The sequence below is a fragment of the Camarhynchus parvulus genome, chromosome 21, assembly GCF_901933205.1.
Source record: "Camarhynchus parvulus chromosome 21, STF_HiC, whole genome shotgun sequence".
In the NCBI taxonomy this organism is placed as follows: Eukaryota; Metazoa; Chordata; class Aves; order Passeriformes; family Thraupidae; genus Camarhynchus; species Camarhynchus parvulus.
The window spans coordinates 921,667-943,675 of record NC_044591.1 but is presented as its reverse complement, the minus strand read 5'-3'; the positions used below and the strand labels follow the sequence as shown (position 1 = coordinate 943,675).

General features: G+C 55.9%; 1 protein-coding gene across 1 annotated transcript; it reads right to left on the bottom strand.

Moving 5' to 3' along the window:
- Positions 1 to 1,087: 1,087 nt before the first annotated feature.
- Positions 1,088 to 20,939, bottom strand: LOC115912343 (protein-arginine deiminase type-1-like). The gene is given in 17 exon segments (XM_030963846.1): positions 1,088 to 1,515; positions 1,595 to 1,620; positions 1,623 to 1,719; positions 2,591 to 2,670; positions 3,285 to 3,378; positions 4,048 to 4,192; positions 9,220 to 9,371; positions 9,457 to 9,564; positions 10,370 to 10,493; positions 11,242 to 11,345; positions 11,425 to 11,600; positions 12,838 to 12,963; positions 13,042 to 13,159; positions 14,033 to 14,100; positions 15,524 to 15,593; positions 17,395 to 17,569; positions 20,722 to 20,939. Coding segments are annotated over 17 exon segments (1,989 nt in total). The 5' UTR covers positions 20,814 to 20,939; the 3' UTR covers positions 1,088 to 1,281.
- Between the last annotated feature and the right edge of the window lie 1,070 nt (positions 20,940 to 22,009).

Genomic DNA, 22,009 nt, shown 5'->3' with positions numbered 1-22,009 from the left:
GACGCCCACGGGATGTTCGGGGGGCTCCGAGGGGCTCCGGTGGGGGGGTCCGGGCTCCGGCCAGCACCGAGGGACGCGGGGGGAGCGCTCCCCGTCCGGCCCACGCCGTGAAATATTCACCGCGACACCCGAGCCGAGCTGGGCCCGCGCCAGCGCCGGGCCCGGCCGGGTTTGATTTCGCCCTCTGCTGAAAGGCTCCATTTGTTCTGTCGGGACAAAGCGCTGGAATTCTCCCTCCGGGGAAGGCGCTCTGCCGGCTCCGCGGGGCGCTGCCACCCGCGCTGGGCACAGCGGACCCCCGGCGGCTTTAATCGCCTTTGTTTTAATTAAAGCCCCGGCTGCGCGTGGGAGCCCGGAGCGCTTTGTCCCCGCAGCTGTTCCCAAACCGGTCACGCGCGGCCCGGATTTAATGTCGCTCCTCGGGGCCCGGGGATATCAGCAGGGACACAGCCCCGGGGGATCGGGTTGGAAATGGGGTCAGAAATTCGCTTTTGGGGCGAACAGAGGGCGGGGGAGGGGGATGTGTGGGAGCATCCCCTCGCGGGTTCTGTTCGAGCCTCAGAAACGCTGCCAGGACAGCAAATTGCCCAAAATCAGCGTGTCCGGCCCCAGAACGGCAGCGGGGCTGCGCAGGGCCGGGCCGTGCCCGGGGCACTGGGCGGGTTTCGGTTCCCGGGGCGGTGCCAGGCGGTGCCAGGCGGGTGCCAGGCGGGCACGGGGAAGTGTCGCGCTCCGGTGGAGACGAAGAGTGGAGGAAATTCCCTCCTGGAGAAGGCGTGAAAAGGTCCCGAGGAGGGCAGGAGGGGTTCCTGCAGCCCGAGAACCAGGTTCCTCAGCAGGAAGCGATTTTTTTGGCCAAAACAGGGAATTTTGGGGGTGCCATCAGCTGCAAAGCCGTGGGCGGGGACTCCGTGACCCCGCGGCCGTGGGATGGAGCCCGCACCCCCAGAGCAGCCTCCCCATCCCCGCTGTCCCCAGCAGCCCCAAAGAAACCCCCGTGCCCAAAACCAGGCTCCAAACAAGATCTTCATGCCGGGAGCAGAAGGAAAGACGAGAGACGTGGAAGCGCTGCCCCCTCAGTGTCCGTGAAGCTTTATTGGCCAAACCCGAGCTGTCGGTGCTTTTCCGGCACAGGAAACGCACCTTCCCCCTGGGCTGCAGGAAATGCACTCCTTCCCCCTGGGCTGCAGGAAATGCACACCTTCCCTGGGCTGCAGGAAATGCACCTTCCCCCTGGGCTGCAGGAAATGCACCTTCCCCTGCAGGACCCGGCCCAGGGGCTCAGGGCACCACGTGCCACCACTTGAAGGCGAAGGGCTTGCGGCGCACGTTGGTGCCGCAGTGCACGTCCCCCGACAGCACGTGGTAGGAGAAGAAGTCGTCGATGAAGGTGCAGGAGAGGCCCAGCGGCTCCAGCAGCTCCCGCACGCGCTGCTCCAGGCAGCAGCGCCCGCCCACCACGGGCCCGAAGGGTTTGGGGATGCCCAGGTGCCGGCCCAGCACCAGCATGTTCACCTGGAGCAGCACAGGGAGTCCAGCAGGGAGCGGCCAGGGGGATTGGGGTCGGGGCAGGGTTGTGGGGTCGGGGTCTCACCATGTCTGGGAAGAGCGCGTCGGCGGGGAGTTGGTCAGGATGAAGAGCTGTGGGATGTCCACGATGTCCTGCTCGCTCAGCCCCAGCTCCTGCTTCAGCAGGTCGCGGTTCCAGTCGATGCAGCGCTGCGGGAAGGAACCAGAACTGCCATCCCAGCCCTCCACATCCCACCCACGGGCCCCGCTGGATCCTGCCTGGATCCCACCCCATCCCTGTGCACAACCTCCCACCCCTCCCAACCTCCCACCTCATCCCCATCCCCATCTCCATCCCTTCCCCATCCCTTCCCCACCCCATCCCATCCCATCCCCATCCCATCCCCATCCCCATCCCCATCCCTTCCCCATCCCTTCCCCACCCCATCCCATCCCACCCCATCCCATCCCATCCCATCCCCATCCCCATCCCATCCCATCCCCATCCCCATCCCCATCCCATCCCATCCCCATCCCCATCCCCATCCCCATCCCTTCCCCATCCCTCCCACCCCATCCCATCCCACCCCATCCCATCCCATCCCATCCCATCCCATCCCATCCCATCCCCATCCCCATCCCATCCCCATCCCATCCCCATCCCCATCCCATCCCCATCCCATCCCATCCCCATCCCATCTCCCCCTCCCTCCCCTCCCCTCCCCTCCCACCCCTCCCTCCCTCCCCTCTCCTCTCCCTCCCATCCATCCCATCCCATCCCATCCCCATCCCCATCCCCATCCCACCCCATCCCATCCCATCCCATCCCATCCCATCCCACCCATCCCCATCCCATCCCCATCCCCATCCCATCCCCATCCCATCCCCATCCCCATCCCTTCCCCATCCCATCCCATCCCACCCCACCCTCTCTTTCCCTTCAGCTGCCACCTCCGTGTCCCTTGGGGCATCTCCCTCTCCTCACCCCCTCCGGGCCCTCCGGCCATTCCCCAGGACCCCAAATCTCGTCCCTGTGCCCCCGAGCCCCCCGGAATGAGGAGGGGGAGCCCCCAGGTGCCACCTGCACGTGGCGGTTGTCGCTGCGCAGGGACTCATCCGCCAGGATCTCGTCAATGCTCTTCTTTTCAGCGCCCTTCAGCCCTGGGGCGCGCGCGGTCAGGGACAGCGGGATGGACAGAGGGATGGACAGCGGGATGGACAGTGGGGATGGACAGTGGGGTGGACAGAGAGATGAAAAGTGGGGTGGACAGAGGGATGGACAGAGGGATGGACACTGGGAATGGACGGAGGGATGGACAGCAGGATGGGCACTGGGATGGACACTGGGAATGGACAGTGGGATGGACAGATGGACAGCAGGATGGACAGAGGGATGGACAGCAGGGATGGACAGCAGGATGGACAGAGGGATGGACAGTGGGGTGGACAGCGGGGTGGACAGCAGGGGTGGACAGCAGGGGTGGACAGAGGGATGGACAGAGGGATGGATAGAGGGATGGGTGGACAGCAGGATGGACAAAGGTATGGACACCAGGATGGACAGTGGGATGGACAGAGGGATAAAAAGTGGGGTCGACAGCAGGATAGACAGAGGGATGGACATTGGGAATGGACAGTGGGATGGACAACAGGATGGACACTGGGAATGGACAGTGAGATGGATAGCGGGAAGGACGCTGGGAATGGATACGTGGAAGGGACAGCGAGAAGGGACAGCAGGAATGCCGTTCCCTAGGGACGGCCTCAGCCCTCACCGATGAACTGCGTGGCCTCCCCGTGGCCCTGCTGCTGCTTCTCCTTGAAGAGCTTGTAGCAGGCGTTGGGACTGGCCAGGAGTAGCCGGAATCCCTGGGGGACAGAGCCCGGGGGTCACCCCTGGTGTGGGGATAAAACACCCCAGAGTCTGGCTGGGAGGCACCACGGCCATGCCAAACCCAGCCCCGGGCCATGGGATAGCCACAGAGATCCCAAATCCACTCTGGGGCCATGAGATGCCCACAGCAATCCCAAATCCATCCCTGGGCCATGGGATGCTCATGAAGATCCCAAATCCATCCCTGGGCCATGGGATGGCCACAGAGATCCCAAATCCATCCCTGGGCCATGAGATGCTGCAGACATCCCAAATCCATCCCTGGACCATGGGATGCTCATGAAGATCCCAAATCCATCCCTGGGGCCATGAGGTGCCCATGCCAATCCCAAATCCATCCCTGGGGCCATGGGATCGCAATCCCAAAACAGGATGCTATGCCAATCCCAAACTGGGCCATGGACCACAACCAACCCAAATCCATCCTGCGCCCATAAACCCAATCATCCCCAGGGCCATGAGATGCCCACAGCAATCCCAAATCCATCCCTGGGGCCATGGGATGCTCATGCCAATCCCAAACCCATCCCCCCGTGTCACCCCAAAGGGGCTCCATCCCCCAGAGCCCCCGGAAGGACAAACAGCAGGCAAAGGGGATTTTTGGGGCGCTGTGAAGAGCCTTGTGCAGGCTCTGGGCTTGGCACCTTCCTGTCCAGGGCAGGGACGAAGGTGAGGAACTCATCCACGTGGCCCACGCTGAGCCACTCCGAGTAGACCTCGAGCGGCGCCTGCACCGTCTGCGCGTAGAGGAAATCCCGCACGGCGCGGCACATCCTGCGCCCGGCCATCCTGCGGGACAGGCTGGGGTGGGCACTGCTCCTGCCCCAAAACCCCACCCCAAAACCTGCTCCCCGCCTCAAAACCCCAACCCAAAACCCCAACCCAAAACCCCACCCCAAAACCTGCTCCCACCCTAAAACCCCTGCTCCAAAACCCCACCCCAAAACCTGCTCCCCGCCTCAAAACCCCTGTCCCAAAACCTCAACCCAAAACCCCTGTCCCAAAACCCCAACCCAAAACCCCACCCCAAAACCTGCTCCCACCCTAAAACCCCCGTCCCAAAACCCCAACCCAAAACCTGCTCGCCGCCCCAAAACCCCTGCCCCAAAACCCCGCCCCAAAACCTGCTTCCCGCCTCAAAACCCACACCCCAAAACCTGTTCCCCACCCCAAAACCCCAACCCAAAACCTGCTCCCTGCCCCAAAATCCCTGCTCCAAAACCTGCTCCCTGCCCCAAAACCCCTTCCCCAAAACCTGCTCTCTCCCAAAACCTGCTCCCTGCCCCAAAACCCCACCCCAAAACCCCCTCCCCTCCCCAAAACCCCCTTCCGGGACGCTCGCCTCGGCCCCCAAAACCCACTCCCCAAAACCTGCTCCTTCCCCAAAACCTGCTCTCTGCCCCAAAACTCCTGCCCCAAAACCTGCTCCCTCCCCAAAACCCGCTCCCCAAAACCCGTTCCCCATCCCAAAACCCCCACTCAAAAACCCCTCCACTCCCCAAAATCTGCTCCCTGCCTCAAAACCCCTGCACCAAAACCCACTCTCTGCCCCAAAACCCCCCCCCCAAAACCCATTCCCCATCCCAAAACCCCCTTCCCAAAATCCCCTCCCAGCCCCAAACCCTCCCCAAAACCCACTCCCTGCCCAAAAACCCACACCCCAAAACCCCTCCGCTCCCCAAAACCTGCTCCCCACCCCAAAATCTCCCCCCTGCCCCAAAACCCACTCTCTGCCCCAAAATTTACTCCTCTCCCTAAAACCTGCTCCCCAAAATCCCTTCCCTACCCCAAAACCCGCTCCCCTGCCCCAAAACCCCTCCCCCAAAATCCACTCCCAAAAACCCCCCCCCCAAAGCCCCCCCGATCACCCCAAGGCTCATTTTTATCCTGTTTTTTAGGGAAAATGGCCCAAGCTACATTACAGACATCCACGTGTTTAAATACGTGTAATAATATAAATTACAGATTGCTCTGCTTTAATATAGATTTATCTGCCTAAGGGCCCAATTAAGTATCATTATGTCTGTTATATATTAGTATGGTCCTGGGTTCTGCATGGAGTCTGCTAATATATACAGTTTATATAAATATATTGTTAAAGCCCTATGTTATATAAATATGTCGTTATAAAGATTTATTACTGGATCCCTGTGTTATATAAATATGTATTGCTAAATCCCTATCTTATAGAAATACATCAATATAAATATATATCACTAGACCCCTATATTATATAAATATATCAATATAAATATATATCACTAGACCCCTATATTATATAAATATATCAATATAAATATATTTTACTAGATCCCTATATAATATAAATATATTTTACTAAATCCCTATCGTATATAAATACATAAACATAAATATATTTTACTAAATCCCTATCTTATCTAAATATATATTGCTAAATCCCTCTATTATCTAAATATATATTGCTAAATTCCTATAATAAATAAATATATATTACTAAATCCCTATCTTATATAAATATATATTACTAGATCCCTATATTATATAAATTTATCAACATAACTCCCTGTGTTTTAGATAAATACATCAATATATTGCTATATTATATATAGAGTTAATATATACATGCTATATAAATATATACTGCTAAATCCCTGTATTATTTAAATATATATATTGTTAAATCCATATATTATATAAATATATATTAATAAATCCCTATCTTATATAAATACATATTACTAGATCCCTAATATTACTTAAATATATCAGTGTGTCGTGCTATATTTTAGATAAATACATTGATACATCCCAATATTATATATAAAGTGTGTTAATATATTTATATATATATATGTTATATAAACATATACTCCTAAATCCATATATTATATAAATATATATTAATAAATCCCTATATTATATAAATACATATTACTAGATCCCTAAATTACTTAAATATATTAATGTGCCTCCCTGTATTTTAGGTAAATACATCGATATATCCCTATATTATATATTAAGGGTGTAAATGTGTAAATTATATAAATGTATATTGCTAAATCCCTATAAATACATCAGTAAAAATATATATTACTAGATCCCTAATATTCCATAAATATATCAGCGTATCTCCCTGTATTTTGGATAAATACATCAATATATCCCAATAAAGTGTGTAAATGTATACATAATATAAATATATATTGCTAAATATATATTTTTATATATATATTTACTGATATAAATATATCAGTATAAATATATGTTACTAGATCCCTAATATTAATTATATATATCAGTGTATCTCCCTGTATTTTGGATAAATACATCAATATATCCCTATAAAGTGTATAAATGTATATGTTATATAAAATATACATTGCTAAATCCCTATAAATATATCAGTACAAATATATATTACTAGATCTCTAATATTCCATAAATATATCAGTGTATCTCCCTGTATTTTGGATAAATACATTGATATATCCCTATAAAGCATGTAAATGTATACATTATATAAATATATGTTGCTAAATATATATTTATATATATATATTTATACTGATATAAATACGTCAGTATAAATATATATTACTAGATCCCTAATATTATTTAAATATATCAGTGTATCTCCCTGTATTTTGGATAAATACATCAATATATCCCTATATTATATATAAAGTGTATAAATGTATATGTTATATAAATATATATTGCTAAATCCCTATAAATATATCAGTACAAATATATATTACCAGATCCCTAATATTCCATAAATATATCAGTGTATCTCGCTGTATTTTGGATAAATACATCGATAAATCCCCTCATTTTCCATAAACACATCTCCAGGCCGGATCTATCCATAGGGATGGGATCATTCCATGCCCGGTTCCGCTCGGGCACCTCTGGGATGAGCTTTTCCCATCCCTGCGATTCCCAAATCCCGCCTCACTTCGGTGTGAGGGCCAAGCTTTCTTAGACAGAACGGGCTGGGAAGGCGTTAATTAAATTCCCGGTAATGAGGGACAATTGGGGCTGGGAAAATCCCATTTCCCTGCATTTCCTTTCCTCTGGAAGCAGCGCGAGCCCCGGGCTGGGACGGGAGCATCCCGTGGGGTTTTTTGGGATGGAGCAGGCGGGATGGGGAGCGGGTGATGTTTTTTCCCGGAAAATGCGCTCCTTTGTGGAGGCTTGGCAGGGAGCTTTGTTCGCTGCCGAGCGCCGCCCGGCCTGGGCACAACAACCCCGGTTATCCGGGATTTTATGGGAAAAACAACCCCCGGTTATTCGGGATTTTATGGGAACAACAACCCCGGTTATTTGGGATTTTATGGGAACAACAATTCCCGGTTATTCGGGATTTTATGGGAAAAACAACCCCCGGTTATTCGGGATTTCAGGGGAACAACAATTCCCGGTTATTCGGGATTTTATGGGAACAACAATCCCCGGTTATTTGGGATTTTATGGGAACAACAACCCCCGGTTATTCGGGATTTCAGGGGAACAACAATCCCCGGTTATTCGGGATTTTATGGGCACAACAATCCCTGGTTATTCGGGATTTTATGGGCACAACAACCCCCGGTTATTCGGGATTTTATGGGAACAACAACCCCCGGTTATTCGGGATTTCAGGGGAACAACAATCCCCGGTTATTCGGGATTTTATGGGCACAACAATCCCCGGTTATTCGGGATTTTATGGGAACAACAACCCCCGGTTATTCGGGATTTTATGGGCACAACAACCCCCGGTTATTCGGGATTTCAGGGGAACAACAATCCCGGTTATTTGGGATTTTTTGGAAACAACAATCCCCGGTTATCCGGGATTTTTTGGAAACAACAACCCCCGGTTATTCGGGATTTTATGGGCACAACAACCCCCGGTTATTCGGGATTTTATGGGCACAACAATTCCCGGTTATTCGGGATTTTATGGGCACAACAACCCCCGGTTATTCGGGATTTCAGGGGAACAACAATCCCCGGTTATCCGGGATTTTTTGGAAACAACAACCCCCGGTTATTCGGGATTTTATGGGCACAACAACCCCCGGTTATTCGGGATTTTATGGGCACAACAACCCCCGGTTATTCGGGATTTTATGGGCACAACAATCCCGGTTATTCGTTTTATGGGCACAACAACCCCGTTATTCGTTAGGGAACAACAATCCCCGGTTATTCGGGATTTTATGGGAAAAACAACCCCCGGTTATTCGGGATTTTATGGGAGTAACAACCCCCGGTTATTCGGGATTTTATGGGCACAACAACCCCCGGTTATTCGGGATTTCACCCTGTCCTGGGCTCCCCTGTTCCTCTCCCAAAGAACAAACCCAGCCCGGGTGTGTGGGGTTGGGGATAAAAGGGGTGAAAACGGGAAAAAAAACGGGAAAAGGGGAAAAGGGGGGAAAGGGGAAAAGGGGGAAAGGGAGGGGGGAAATGGGGGAAATGGGAAAAGAGGGGAAAGGGGGGAAAGGGGGGGAAAGGGGGGGAAAGGGGGGAAAGGGGGGAAAGGGGGGGAAAAGGGGGAAAAGGGGGGAAGGGAAAAAGGGAAAATGGGAAAACAGGAAAACGGCGGCCGGGTTTTTTGAGGGTCGGAGGAGCAGCAGTGAGGTTTGCCTGTAAAATCTGGGATTTGATGGGGATTGGGACCGGGCTTTTTCTCCGAGAGGTTTTTCTCTCCTAGGGAGAGTTTTGGAATCTCCCGAGGGAGGGTTTTGGGATCTCCTGAGGAGGGTTTTGGGATCTCCTGAGGTAGGGTTTGGGGAGCTTCCAAGGGAGGATTTTGGGATCTCCCGAGGAGGGCGGGCGCTCACCAGGGCAGGGGGCTGCCGATGAGGATCCGCCCCAGCGGGTACTCCTTGCCCCGCACCGTCACCGGCGGGCTCACGTCCAGGTTCCCGAAGGAATCCAGGCTGGTCACGCTCTTCCCGGGCGGCTCCCGGGTCACGTAGCCAAAATCCGGGCCCTGGGAAAGGGGGAAGAGGTGCCAAGGACTTTCCCTGTGTGGGGATTTTGGGTGGGAAAAGGGGGATTTCAATGCAAGGACACACCAGGATCTTCTTAAAAGCGAAATCCTTCAGGCCTCTGTTCCTGGGAGAGTCGAAGACCACGGGGAAGGTTTTGTGTGGAGCCTCCACGTAGCCAAACTCCAGCTCATCCTGTGGGAATGAGACGAGGAAGAGGAGGAGGAGGAGGAGGAGGAGGAAGGCTCTTGGGGGTGATAGGAATCTCCAGCAGGGATGTGGGGAGGGTGGGGCAGGAAATGGGGCGAGCCTGGCAAAGCCCAGCCTAAATTATCGAGGAGGCTCCTGCCCGGCCCTCCTGAGGTGACAGCATGGCCACGGTGTCCCCGTGGGGTCCCCTGGCACTGGGACTCTCCTGCACAGCCCCAGAGGGTGACAGCACAGCCACAGTGTCCCCCTGGGGTCCCCTGGCACTGGGACCCTCCTGCACAGCCCCACAGGGTGACACTTGCAATGGGGTCCCCTCGTACAATGAGGTCACTCTGGAGGTGTCCCTTGGGTCCCTCTTCCAAAGCACCGTGGGGACCCTTCTGCAAAAGGGACTCCCTTGCAACATCCCACGGGGTCTCTTTTGCAGCAGGGACCCCTTGCAGTGTCCCATGGGGTCCTTCTTGCAGTGGGGTCACCTTCAAAAGCACCACGGGGTCCCTTTTGCAATGGGGTCTCTCCTGCAATATCCCATGGGTTCCCTTTTGCAATGTCCCATGGGGTCCCCCCTGCAGTGGGGTCCCTCCTGCACAGCCCCACAGGGTCCCTGTCCCGGCGCCCCTCTGTGGCCCTGGTGCCAGCCAGGGCTCCCAGGCCACTGTCCCCATCCGTGCCACCCCGGCAGCATTCCCTGTGCCCCCGTGCCCGCTCCCTGGCCCATCCCCTGCCATTCCAGGAGCTGCCCAAGCCACAGGGGCTCTCCTGTTCCCGGGGGGGGGCCGGGCAGGCTGACCTGGATCCAGCGGTCGCTGCGCGAGTCCTGCTCCGAGCACACGGTCAGTTTGCAGTTGGCTTTCCGCAGCAGCGCCCGCAGCCCCTCCAGGAAGGCCTCGTTGGAATCCGAGCCCTGCTTGATGCTGGGGGGACAGCGAGGGGCTGGGGCTGTAGAGGGTAATCACGGGGAGCCCCCAAAACCCCAACCCCGCAGCTCGTTCCTCAATCCTGAACATCCTGGGCAGCATTCCTGCATGGGAATGGGCCTGGAGAAGGAACTCCAGCCTTGGTGGGACTGGAGCTGGAAAAGGAACTCCAGCCTTGGTGGGACTGGAGCTGGAGAGGGAACTCCAGCCTTGGTGGCATTTGAGCTGGAGAGGGAACTCCAGCCTTGGTGGGAATGGAGCGGGGGAACTCCAGCCTTGGTGGGAACGGACCTGGAGGGGGAACTCCAGCCTTGGTGGAACGGACCTGGAGGGGGAACTCCAGCCTTGGTGGGATTTGAACTGGAGAGGGAACTCCAGCCTTGGTGGGATTTGAACTGGAGAGGGAACTCTAACCTTTCTCTCTGGAATTTAAACACCCCAGGCAGCATTCCTGCATGGGATTTGACCTGGAGATGTTCTTCCAGCATTTCCCCATGAGATTTAAATGCCCTGGGCAACATTCCTGCATGGGAATAGACCTGGAGAGGGAACTCCAGCCCTTCTCCTTGGGATGGAAATGACTCCCACGGCAGCAGCTGGCTCCCTTCCCAATCATTCCCAGTCAGGAATGCCCAAGCCTGGCTCATGTCGGGCCCCACACAGCCAGGAAGGGTCGGGAACTCCTCCCTGGCGAGTGCCCCAGGGCAGGGGACACCCCTGTCCACGGCGTGGACACCCCTCGTACCTGCAGACAAACACCTCCAGGGGCTGCTGGGTGTTGGGTGTCATGATCCAGGGCGCCACGCGGAACACCACGGTGTCCGTGAAGATCGGCGTGCCCGGCGAGTCCTGGGGGAGCCAAAACGGGGTCTGGGACCTCCACCACGGCGGGTTTGCTAGGGGAGGGGCGGGAACGACGCCCCCGTACCTTGTGGGGCACCTCCAGCAGGCTGGCGCTGAAGGACACGAGGCCGGAGAAGCCCCTGTCAGGGAACGCCAGCCCCTCCACGTAGAAGGTGCTGTCCCCGTGGCCAGCGTGGTCCAGCACGTAGGAGAGCTTGTCTGGGCCCAGCACGGGCTTGTAGAGCGGGTAGGCATCACCACCTGGGGAACCCCAAACTCAGCAGCCTGGAGAACCCCAAACTCAGCAGTCTCAAGAACCCCAAACCCAGCAGCCTGGGGAACCCCAAACCCAGCAGTCTCAAGAACCCCAAACCCAGCAGCCTGGGGAACCCCAGATTCCCACCCTGAATTCAGCCTGGAGAACTCTGAATTCCCACCCCTGAGTTCAGCAGCCTGGAGAACCCTGGATTCCCACCCTGAACTCAGCCTGGAGAACCCTGGATTCCCACCCCAAACTCAGCTTGGAGAACCCCAGATTCCCACCCCAGACTCAGCCTAGAGAACCCCAGATTCCCATCCCGAGTTCAGCAGCCTGGAGAACCCCGGATTCCCACCCTGAACTCAGCCTGGAGAACCCTGGATTCCCACACCAAACTCAGCAGCCTGGAGAACCCCGGATTCCCACCCTGAAGTCAGCCTGGAGAACCCCGGATTCCCACCCCAAACTCAGCTTGGAGAACCCTGAATTCCCACCCCAAACCCAGCAGCCTGGACAACCCCAGATTCCCACCCCAAACTCAGCCTGGAGAACCTCCAATTCCCACCCTGAGTTCAGCAGCCTGGAGAACCCTGAATTCCCACCCCAAACTCAGCCTGGGGAACCCCAGATTCCCACCCCAAACTCAGCCTGGGGAACCCCAAATTCCCAGAGCCAGCCCACAGGGGGACACGCCGGCAGGAGGAGGAGGTGGCTGGTGCCCAAGGGTGGCAGAAGAGCCTCCTCCTCCTCCTCCTCCTCCCTGGGGAGCACGCTTGATCTTTCTGGGACAAAGAGGGCTCCGTCCCCTCAGGTCCAGCCCTTTCAAGGTGCGTGGCTCCGGCTGAGGATCTCTAATGACACCCTTGGCTCCCCGGACCTGATTTTCGGCGCGGAGCTGCCGGGGATCCAACCGTTCAAAGGCGAAGGGCGCTGCCCAACGGGATGGGCTGCTTGGCTGCTTGGCTCCCTGCCCGAGCGCAAACAGCGCCAGGAGCCACGCGGGGCTTCCCGCGCCATGGGAATGTCAAAATCCCAGCCCTCGTTGGGAAAAGCCTCTTTGGAGCCTTCTCCCCCTTGGTTTTTCCCATACAGCCCCACGCCGTGCAACAGCAGAAGAGCTTTGGGGGTAAAAGGGTGAATACAGCAAATAGGGGCGCCCCAATGAACAAAACCTGCGGGGCTGGCTGGCCTTGGGGTCCTGCAGGGCTGCTGGGGGCAGGGGGAGGCAGAGGCACTCACGGACGGCGTGGAACACCCGCACTTTGTCCGCGTCGCTCTCGGGGACGTGCAGCACCACCGGGTACTCGGCGAAGATGGCGCTGGGGCCCTCGGTCCGCAGCAGCATCACCGACATGTCCTGGAGGTCTGGGGGACACAGGGGATGCAGAGGGAGGGGATGGCAGCGGGGAAGCCCCCGGGGAGCCCCTCGGGGTCACAGCCCACCTGCCGGCGTCCGTATGTCTGCCTGGCCGCTGTCCGTGCCCCCCGCGCCGGGGCTGTCCCGGTCACAGTTGACCAAGAGCACGGCCCCTTGTCCGTCCGGGCCCCACGTCCACTTGGCCTGGGGGAGAAGCACCAAGAGGGGACAGGAGCAGGATTTCCCCCATGCTGGGCCGAGGAAAGCTGCAGGCTTGGAGGAGAACCCGACCAGCGCCGCTCAAACGACCCATCCCAATGTCAGCTCCAGCAGGGCCTGCACGGACTGCTCCGAGATTGCATCTCCCAGCCAGGCTGGAAGTGCCTCCAGCCTCGCCTGGACACGGCTGCAGCGCTTCTGGAAGCTCAGCCCATCTTGATACCAATTTGCGCCGCCGATCGGGCTGTGGTTAATTAGCCCGGCTGATCTGTGGTTAATTAGCCCAGCTTGAGGGCCTGGGCACAGGCAGATGTGTGGCCAAAGGGGGAAATCTCCTGCTGAATGCTCAACACATTCAGCGGCACCTTTGGGGCCCAAAAAGGAAGAGAAAAAGAGAAAGGAGATGGAAGAGAAATGGAGGAAAAAGGGAAGAGAAATGGAGGAAAAAGGGAAGAGAAATGGAGGGAGAAAGAAGGGAGAAAGAAGGGAGAAAGAAGGGAGAAAGAAGGGAGAAAGAAGGGAGAAAGAAGGGAGAAAAAAAGGGAGAAAGAAGGGAGAAAAAAGGGGAGAAAAGAGGAGAAAAGGGGAGAAAAGGGGAGAAAACGGGGGAGAAAAAAGGGAAGAGAAAGGAAGAAGAAGCCGAGACTTTTCTCCTACAGGATCCTCAGGGCCAGGCTGTAGCTGCAGGTGGTTTTGGCGTGGAATAGGAAAATCAATCCTCTTCCTGCTCAATTAGTAGGCTGAGGATCTGCCGGGCTGTTTGCCCTCACAGAGCCACCACCCAGGTCCCTGTCCCCCCTGGAGATTTTCCGGGAAGAGGCCGGCGATGGATCCGCCCTCCCAGGACGCTCTGCTCACCTTGTCCTTGTCCTTGCCCTTGCTCTTCACGCGGCCACTCCGGCTCCAGTCCACGTCCAGGGACACCTCTGGAACAGCGAGAGGGAAGGAAGCCGTGGGCAGGGGACCGTGGGGCCATTTTGGGCTCTCCTCGGCACCACGACCCCACACCAGCCCCACCTCACCTCCCGAAGCTGCTCCAGACCCAATGATTCCAACAGAACGGGAGAAGAAAATCCAACCCAACGGCTTCGCCGCGATTTTCCCTCTTTGATCTCCAGCTGTCTCCTCTCATTTTGGTTCCCCCCAGCAGGGACATCCCCCCTTCACGGCAGATTTTACGTTTTCATAGCATTTTTTATGTTCTCATGTCAGATTTTACGTTTTCATGGCAGACTTTACGTTTTCATAGCATTTTTAATGTTCTCATGTCAGATTTTACGTTTTCATGGCAGATTTTACGTTTTCATAGCATTTTTTCATGGCAGATTTTGTTTTCATGGCAGATTTTATGTTTCCATAGTATTTTTTACGTTTTCACCCATTTCCTACTGACTGTCCTGTTTTCCACGAAGCCAAAACATGGCAGAGGCACAAAAACGCGTTTTCACTGTGGTTGAGCAAACACGCAAACAATTTCTAGGAAATCTGCGGATTTCCTCACAGAGCTCTTCTTGCCCCGAATTTCTGCCTCTGCTGCAGAGATTTACCGGCGACCTCATCCAAACCCCACCTCAATCCTAACCCAAAAACTCCTCCAGACGGGACACACAAAGTGTGGAAAACGCAGGGATTGAGTCAGAGATTGTTCTCCTTGGGGCTGAGAGGGCGACGTGGAAAAGCCAGGAGGGAAACTCCAAACACAGCCAAGAGAAGAACGTTTGGAAGGCAAAATCCCCGTGGCCAGTGGTGGCCTCAGTTGGCTCCAGTGAGGCCCATTGGCCATGGGAAACCTTCAGCCTCTCCAGGGGCAATTTTGGGAGGCATAGGCACGACTTGAGGACACAGGTCAGACTGTCATGTGAACGCTTCAGAAAATCCCAAATTTAGGGTAATTAATCCATCCAAGTGGAGACTTCTGCACCCAGACTGGTTGTCTAGACTCCCTTTGTAGTCAGCAGGGGAGAGCAGGCACTTGGAGGGGATGATTCACCTCACCCTAAACTCCTGAAATAGGTCAGGCACGGCTTCGGTGCCGGTCCCTCTCCCCTGGTGCTGGCTGGAGCTGGGTGGGGAGATCTCCCATGGGTCCTCTCCTCCCGAGGAACCACCTCAGCAGGCACAGGAGGATGCTCCTGGGTGGGGACACGGCCCAGCCTCTGTCTCTCCCACACCATATAAGGCAGTGTTTAATTAATCATGGTTTAATTAATTTCCTTTTGCTCGTCAGCATCGGTGAACACCCAAACCTTTATTGCCCGTGGCCCCCGAGGAATTCTGGCCTCATGGATCCAGCCAGAGGATCCTGGTCCCGAGAGACCAGGAATTCCTGGAGCTTTGGTGGGCACCTACCGACACAGGTGAGGTACAGCCAGGCCACCGCCAGCTCACGGCCCTCGCGGTCATAGTAGGAGATCTTCACCTGCAGAGACATCCCCACACCGTGACCCACACCCCACCAGGCTGGTGGGATCTCCATCCCCACACCATGACCCACATCTCACCAGGCTGGTGGGATCTCCATCCCCACACTGTGACCCACATCTCACCAGGCTTCTGGGATCTCCATGACCCACATCTCACCAGGCTGGTGGCATCTCCATCCCCATACCGTGACCCACACCCCACTGGGCTGGCAGGATCTCCATCCCCACACCGTGACCCACACCCCACTGGTGGGATCTCCATCCCCACACTGTGACCCACACCCCACCAGGCTGGTGGGATCTCCATCCAAACACCGTGACCCACACCACACTGGTGGGATCTCCATCCCCACACTGTGACCCACACCCCACCAGGCTGGTGGGATCTCCATCCCCACACCGTGACCCACACCCCACTGGTGGGATCTCCATCCCCACACTGTGACCCACACCCCACTGGTGGGATCTCCATCCCCACACTATGATCCACATCTCACCAGGCTGGTGGGATCTCCATCTCCACACCGTGACCCACACCCCACCAGGCTTGTGGGATCTCCATCCCCACACTGTGACCCACATCCCACTGGTGGGATCTCCATCCCCACACCATGACCCACACCCCAACGGGCTGGTGGTATCTGCATCCCCACACCACACTGGGCTGGTGGGATCTCCATCCCCACAACATGACCCACATCTCACCAGGCTGGTGGGATCTCCATCCCCACAACATGACCCACATCTCACCAGGCTGGTGGGATCTCCATCCCCACAACATGACCTACACCCCACCAGTCTAGCAGGATCTCCATCCCCACACTGTGACCCACACCCCACTGGTGGGATCTCCATCCCCACACTGTGACCCACACCCCACCAGGCTGGTGGGATCTCCATCCCCACACCATGACCTACATCCCACCAGGCTGGTGGGATCTCCATCACCACACCATGACCCACATCCCACCGGGCTGGTGGGATCTCCATCCCCACACTGTGACCCACACACCATCGGGCTGGTGGTATCTCCATCCCCACACCGTGACCCACGCCCCACCAGGCTGGCAGGATCTCCATCCCCACACCATGACCCACACCCTGCTAGGCTGGTGGGATCTCCATCCCCATACTGTGACCCACATCTCACCAGGCTTCTGGGATCTCCATGACCCACATTTCACCAGGCTGGTGGGATCTCCATCCCCACACCATGACTCACGTCCCACCAGGCTGGCAGGATCTCCATCCCCACACCATGACCCGCACCCCACTGGGCTGGCAGGATCTCCATCCCCACACCGTGACCCACACCCCACTGGGCTGACAGGATCTCCATCCCCACACCCCACAAGGCTGGTGGGATCTCTGCCCTCCCGGGATCATGGAATGAGCTGGGAAGGGCCCCACAAGGATCACGGCTCCAACGCCTGCCTGCCCACCCATCCGGGCCCTGGGAGGTCCATCCCAGCCGCTCTCCATTAATCACAGTTCATTTGAACCCTCTGTGCCATCTTCAGCACAAAATGGGGCACAGAAACCATCAGATTTGGCATATTTTTTGCTGCCTGGCACCGACTTTTGCAACCCCTGCGGTGTCGTTGTTGGGGCACCAAGTGGGTCCTTCTCCTTCTGGGTTTCATTTCTCGTCAGAGCCAATTACACAACTCTGCTCGAGCTTTCACCATGACAAACCACCCTGGTGTCAGTGTAACTCAGAAATCCCTGAGTTTTCCTAGGAAATGTCACTTATTTCCCCCAGTTTGGCCACATGAACAGCACGTAGGACGTCCTGACCTGGTTGTCATCGACAGTCCTGCTGGTGGCATCAATGGTCACCACCACCTCGATGTCGGGATCCAGGGGCCACCGGGCGTCCAGGCTGGGCTTTGTGGCGGGGCTGTGGATCATGTGCACCGTCACCGCCGGCGTGGCGTGCACGTCAAAGGACACGGCACCTCTCGGGGTGGACCTGGAATGGAGCAACCTCGGGTCAGAGACCACGGGAGCCGAGTCTCCGAACCTGGAATTAAACCCAGCCACGAGTGGGTGGGAGGGGCCCTGAGACCATCCCTGGGTGATGAAATGGTCCCTGGAGTTCCACACGTGGGACCTCTGTGGCGGTGTTGGGCAAGCGCAGCTCCCGCTGCAGCTCCGGCACGTCCGGCCGTGGTTTATCCCACATCCAACCTCCCTCTGCAACCATGAGAAATTCCCTGAATTTCAGCGTCCCGTGACAAGACCCCAACCGGGAACGAGCCAGGATGATTTTCGTGCCAACCACGCGTGGAGCTGGGTGTTGTGGGACCATCCCGTGACCCGAGGGATGCTGGGGCTGGAGCAGAGCCTGGATCCGGGCATGCGGCACCCGCGCCCGGCTCCGTGACATCCTCGGGAGCCTTTGAAGTGCTGCTCCCTGCTCATTACAGCCCTGGCCGCTCCATCCCGGCAGCCCTGACCTGCTCCCGCTCCCCTGGCTGCGTCCCAAGGCGAACCAGGTGGGAACTTGGGCAGCGAGAACATAAAAACCACAACATCAAAACCCCGCCACGGCAGGGATTTATCCCTGCTGTTGTTCTTGGCGCGGCGTCCCCGGTGCCTCCAGCAGATTGTGAGGAGATTAAGGCATTCCATGGGCTTGGCATCCCCATCTGGAACACCCCATGGAGCTGAGGATCTGGGGAATGCTGGATCCCATCCCAAACACCCCACGAAGCCGTGGGTGTGGAGGGTGTTGGATCCCATACAGAACACCCCATGGAGCTGTGGATCTGGGGGATGCTGGATCCCATCCCAACACCCCACAAAGCCGTGGATCCGGGGAATGCTGGATCCCATCCCAACACTCCACAAAGCCGTGGATCCGGGGGATGCTGGACCCCATCCCAACACCCCACAAAGCCGTGGGTCTGGGGAATGCTGGACCCCATCCCAACACCCCACAAAGCCGTGGATCCGGGGAATGCTGGATCCCATCCCAACACTCCACAAAGCCGTGGATCTGGGGGATGCTGGACCCCATCGCAACACCTCACAAAGCCGTGGGTCTGGGGGATGCTGGACCCCATCCCAACACCCCACAAAGCCATGGGTCCGGGGGATAATGGATCCCATCCCAACACTCCACAAAGCCGTGGATCCGGGGGATGCTGGACCCCATCCCAACACCCCACAAAGCCGTGGGTCTGGGGGATGCTGGACCCCATCCCAACACCCCACAAAGCCATGGGTCTGGGGGATAATGGATCCCATTCCAACCCCCCTCCCCAAGCCATGGATCCACAGATTTGGGGCTGTTTGCCGTGGGTTTGCGACCCTCCCACCTCAGCAGTGCCGCCCAATTCCCAACGAGCTCCACGTTCTGCCCCAAGCAGACCAAAATTGATGCATCCATCACTAAATTCCCCCCCCAGCCGGTGCTCCCCAGGAATAAAATGATCCCATTTTTCAGCCAGAAGAGCTTCCATCATCTGCTGTTTGGGGCCACGGCTCAAATTTGTTACCAAGAAGCCAAATCACCCCATTTGGGCTCCATAGGTTTAAATAGGACTGAGAGGGCTCAGAGTCCAAAAGCAGGACAAAAAATTTGCAGATGATGGGTTTTCTACATTCCCATCTGCATGAGGGGGGAAAAGAGGCTGCTTTAGGGCAGCCAGAGCTCTCCGAGGGGACGGTGGCACATCCTGGCCCGGCTCCAGTGCTCCATCCCAATAATTGCCCGGATGCGATGCCGACCGGCCAGGCCTGCGTTCTCTGTCATTATAAATGTGATTTATTAAATAATGACACTGTGGCGGCAGGGCAGGGACAGCTGCCTATCTGCCCAATAAAGCCACCCCATATTTAATTCTGCAAAAATCCCTTTTCCTGACGCTGCCCGTGCACGGCCGCTGCTGGATTTTTTCTGCCTGAGCCACACATTTTATTCCTCCTCCCGTTTTAGCTCCGAGTTGCACATCTTAAATTGCTCTTGCCCAATGTTCTTAGAGCCAGAAATAGACCCGGGCTTAGCTGGGGTGTGCTTGGGCTTTGCCTGCAAACCATCCTGGCCCGGCTCCGCTGCAATGCCTCGAGCCAACATTTCATCTTTGGATGAGCTCCCTGTGGGATATTGTCCCCAAAAGTGAGCTCCCTGTGGGATATCATCCACAGAACCAAAGTTTTGGGGTGAGGTCCCCATGGGACATCATCCCCTAAAACACACACAGTGGGACATCATCCGCTAAAAAAACCTTGGATGAGCTCCCCACGGACGTCATCCCCCAAAGCACACCCAGCTCTGGAGGGAGCTGTCCCTCCAAACCCTTGGGTGAACTCCTGACGAGCTCTGAGTCCTTCACCACCCGTTCCTCCTCCAAACCATCCCAAAGCCCTGCAGCTCTGTGGAACACGCCGGATGACATGATGCTGGGCAAACCCATCCCAAATCCCTGGCTGGAATACCCCAGTGCTGATCAAACCCATCCCAAATCCCTGGCTGGGATGCCCCAGTGCTGATCAAACCCATCCCAAATCCCTGGCTGGGATGCCCCAGTGCTGATCAAACCCATCCCAAATCCCAGCACTGGATGCCCCAATCCTGATCAAACCCTTCCCAAATCCTTGGCCCAGAATACCCCAATGCTGATCAAACCCATCCCAAATCCCTGGCTGGGATGCCCCAGTGCTGATCAAACCCATCCCAAATCCCTGGCTGGGATGCCCCAGTGCTGATCAAACCCATCCCAAATCCCTGGCTGGAATGCCCCAGTGCTGATCAAACCCATCCCAAATCCCTGGCTGGGATGCCCCAGTGCTGATCAAACCCATCCCAAATCCCAGCACTGGATGCCCCAATCCTGATCAAACCCTTCCCAAATCCTTGGCCCAGAATACCCCAATGCTGATCAAACCCATCCCAAATCCCTGGCTGGGATGCCCCATGCTGATCAAACCCATCCCAAACCCCAGCCCTGGATGCTCCAATCCCAATCAAACCCATCCCAAATCCCTGGCCCAGAATACCCCAATCCCAATCAAACCCATCCCAAATCTTTAGCCCAGGATGCCCCAATCCCCATCAAACCCATCCCAAACCCCAGCAGCTCCACGGAGCACACCAGGCTGCGCCGTGCCCGGCCTTACCGGCGCGTGTCCAGGAAGACCTCAGTGCCCAGCACGCAGACGCCGCGGGCGGCGTGGCTGGTGGACATGGGCACGACGTGACGCGGGGCCATGGCGAGCCGGGCACGGCCGCATGGGCAGGGAGCTCCGCCGGCTGTGCCGGGAAACCAGCAGGACTGGATTAAAAGGCTCGGGAAGGAAACTCCTCCTTCCCGGGATGACGGGGTTCGGCTGGGGGACCCTGGTTCCACCTCCATCCCGAGATGGAGCTGATAGGGCAGCCCCGGGGCGGCTCCAGGGGGAGCACCAGGTGACAGCCAGCCCTGCTGGATGCTCCTCAGCGGGGGTTTGGGTTTATTCCCCTCTTTTTGTTCCTCCCCAGCTCCATCTCAAGCCCTGCAGCTCATGCATTAAACATTCCCACTCCCCCGGCAGCGCAGGTGGTTGTTTGGGGTTATTACAGTGCTGTCATTAAAACCGGGCATTTTCTTTAAAACACCCCAAATTTTCCAGCCGGCCTCTCTGGGCCGGGTGAGTCACAGCCCCAGCTGCAGCAGCAGGGCCATGCCTGAGTACAGCTGAACAAAAGGAAATGTTTGCTCAGGCCGGTCCTTCCCATCCCAACCATCCCAAGGACGGGAGGGACAGGCAGGGAGAACTGGTTATGGGGCAGGCGGGGAAGGGGAGAACACCAACAGCCAACAACCAGAGGCTTCCCGAGGAAACTCAACCTCCTCTGTGTCTCGCTTGGGCCTCGAGCTCCGGGGGAACGGAGGTTTCCAGGCCGAGATCCCACGGGAAGGATCCCCTTTGCTGGAAGCTGTACCACAGATATCCATCGCCCTCCGGGCCATCCCATCCCGGAGGATTTGCCGGCCTGGGAGCAGGGAAACCTGGCTGGAGTGGGAGGGAAGGAGCTCTGCCTGTGGGGATGGAGGGAGCAGCTCCACAGGGTCCCATTTGTTTTACTTTATAAATATTACTATATTTTAAAACTTTAAGTTTCCTACTCTGTGATATGATACACTTTTAATTAACTACACGCTCATAATCTTAGCGTTATTAAATTTTGGAAGCTTTCTTTTCAGCTTTAGGTTAAATGCAGTGTTTTCTTGAGTTAGAGTTTGCAGTACAAAAGTTTAAAGTTCTCAGCATCTAGAACTCCAACATCTCACGGCTCATCCCCTGGGAACAGGGTGGGATGTGCTCGGGACAGGGAATGGGAAGGGCAGGATGAGTTTGGGAAGGGTGGGATGTGTTTGGGACAGGGAATGGGAAGGGTGGGATGTGTTTGGGAAGGGTGGGATGT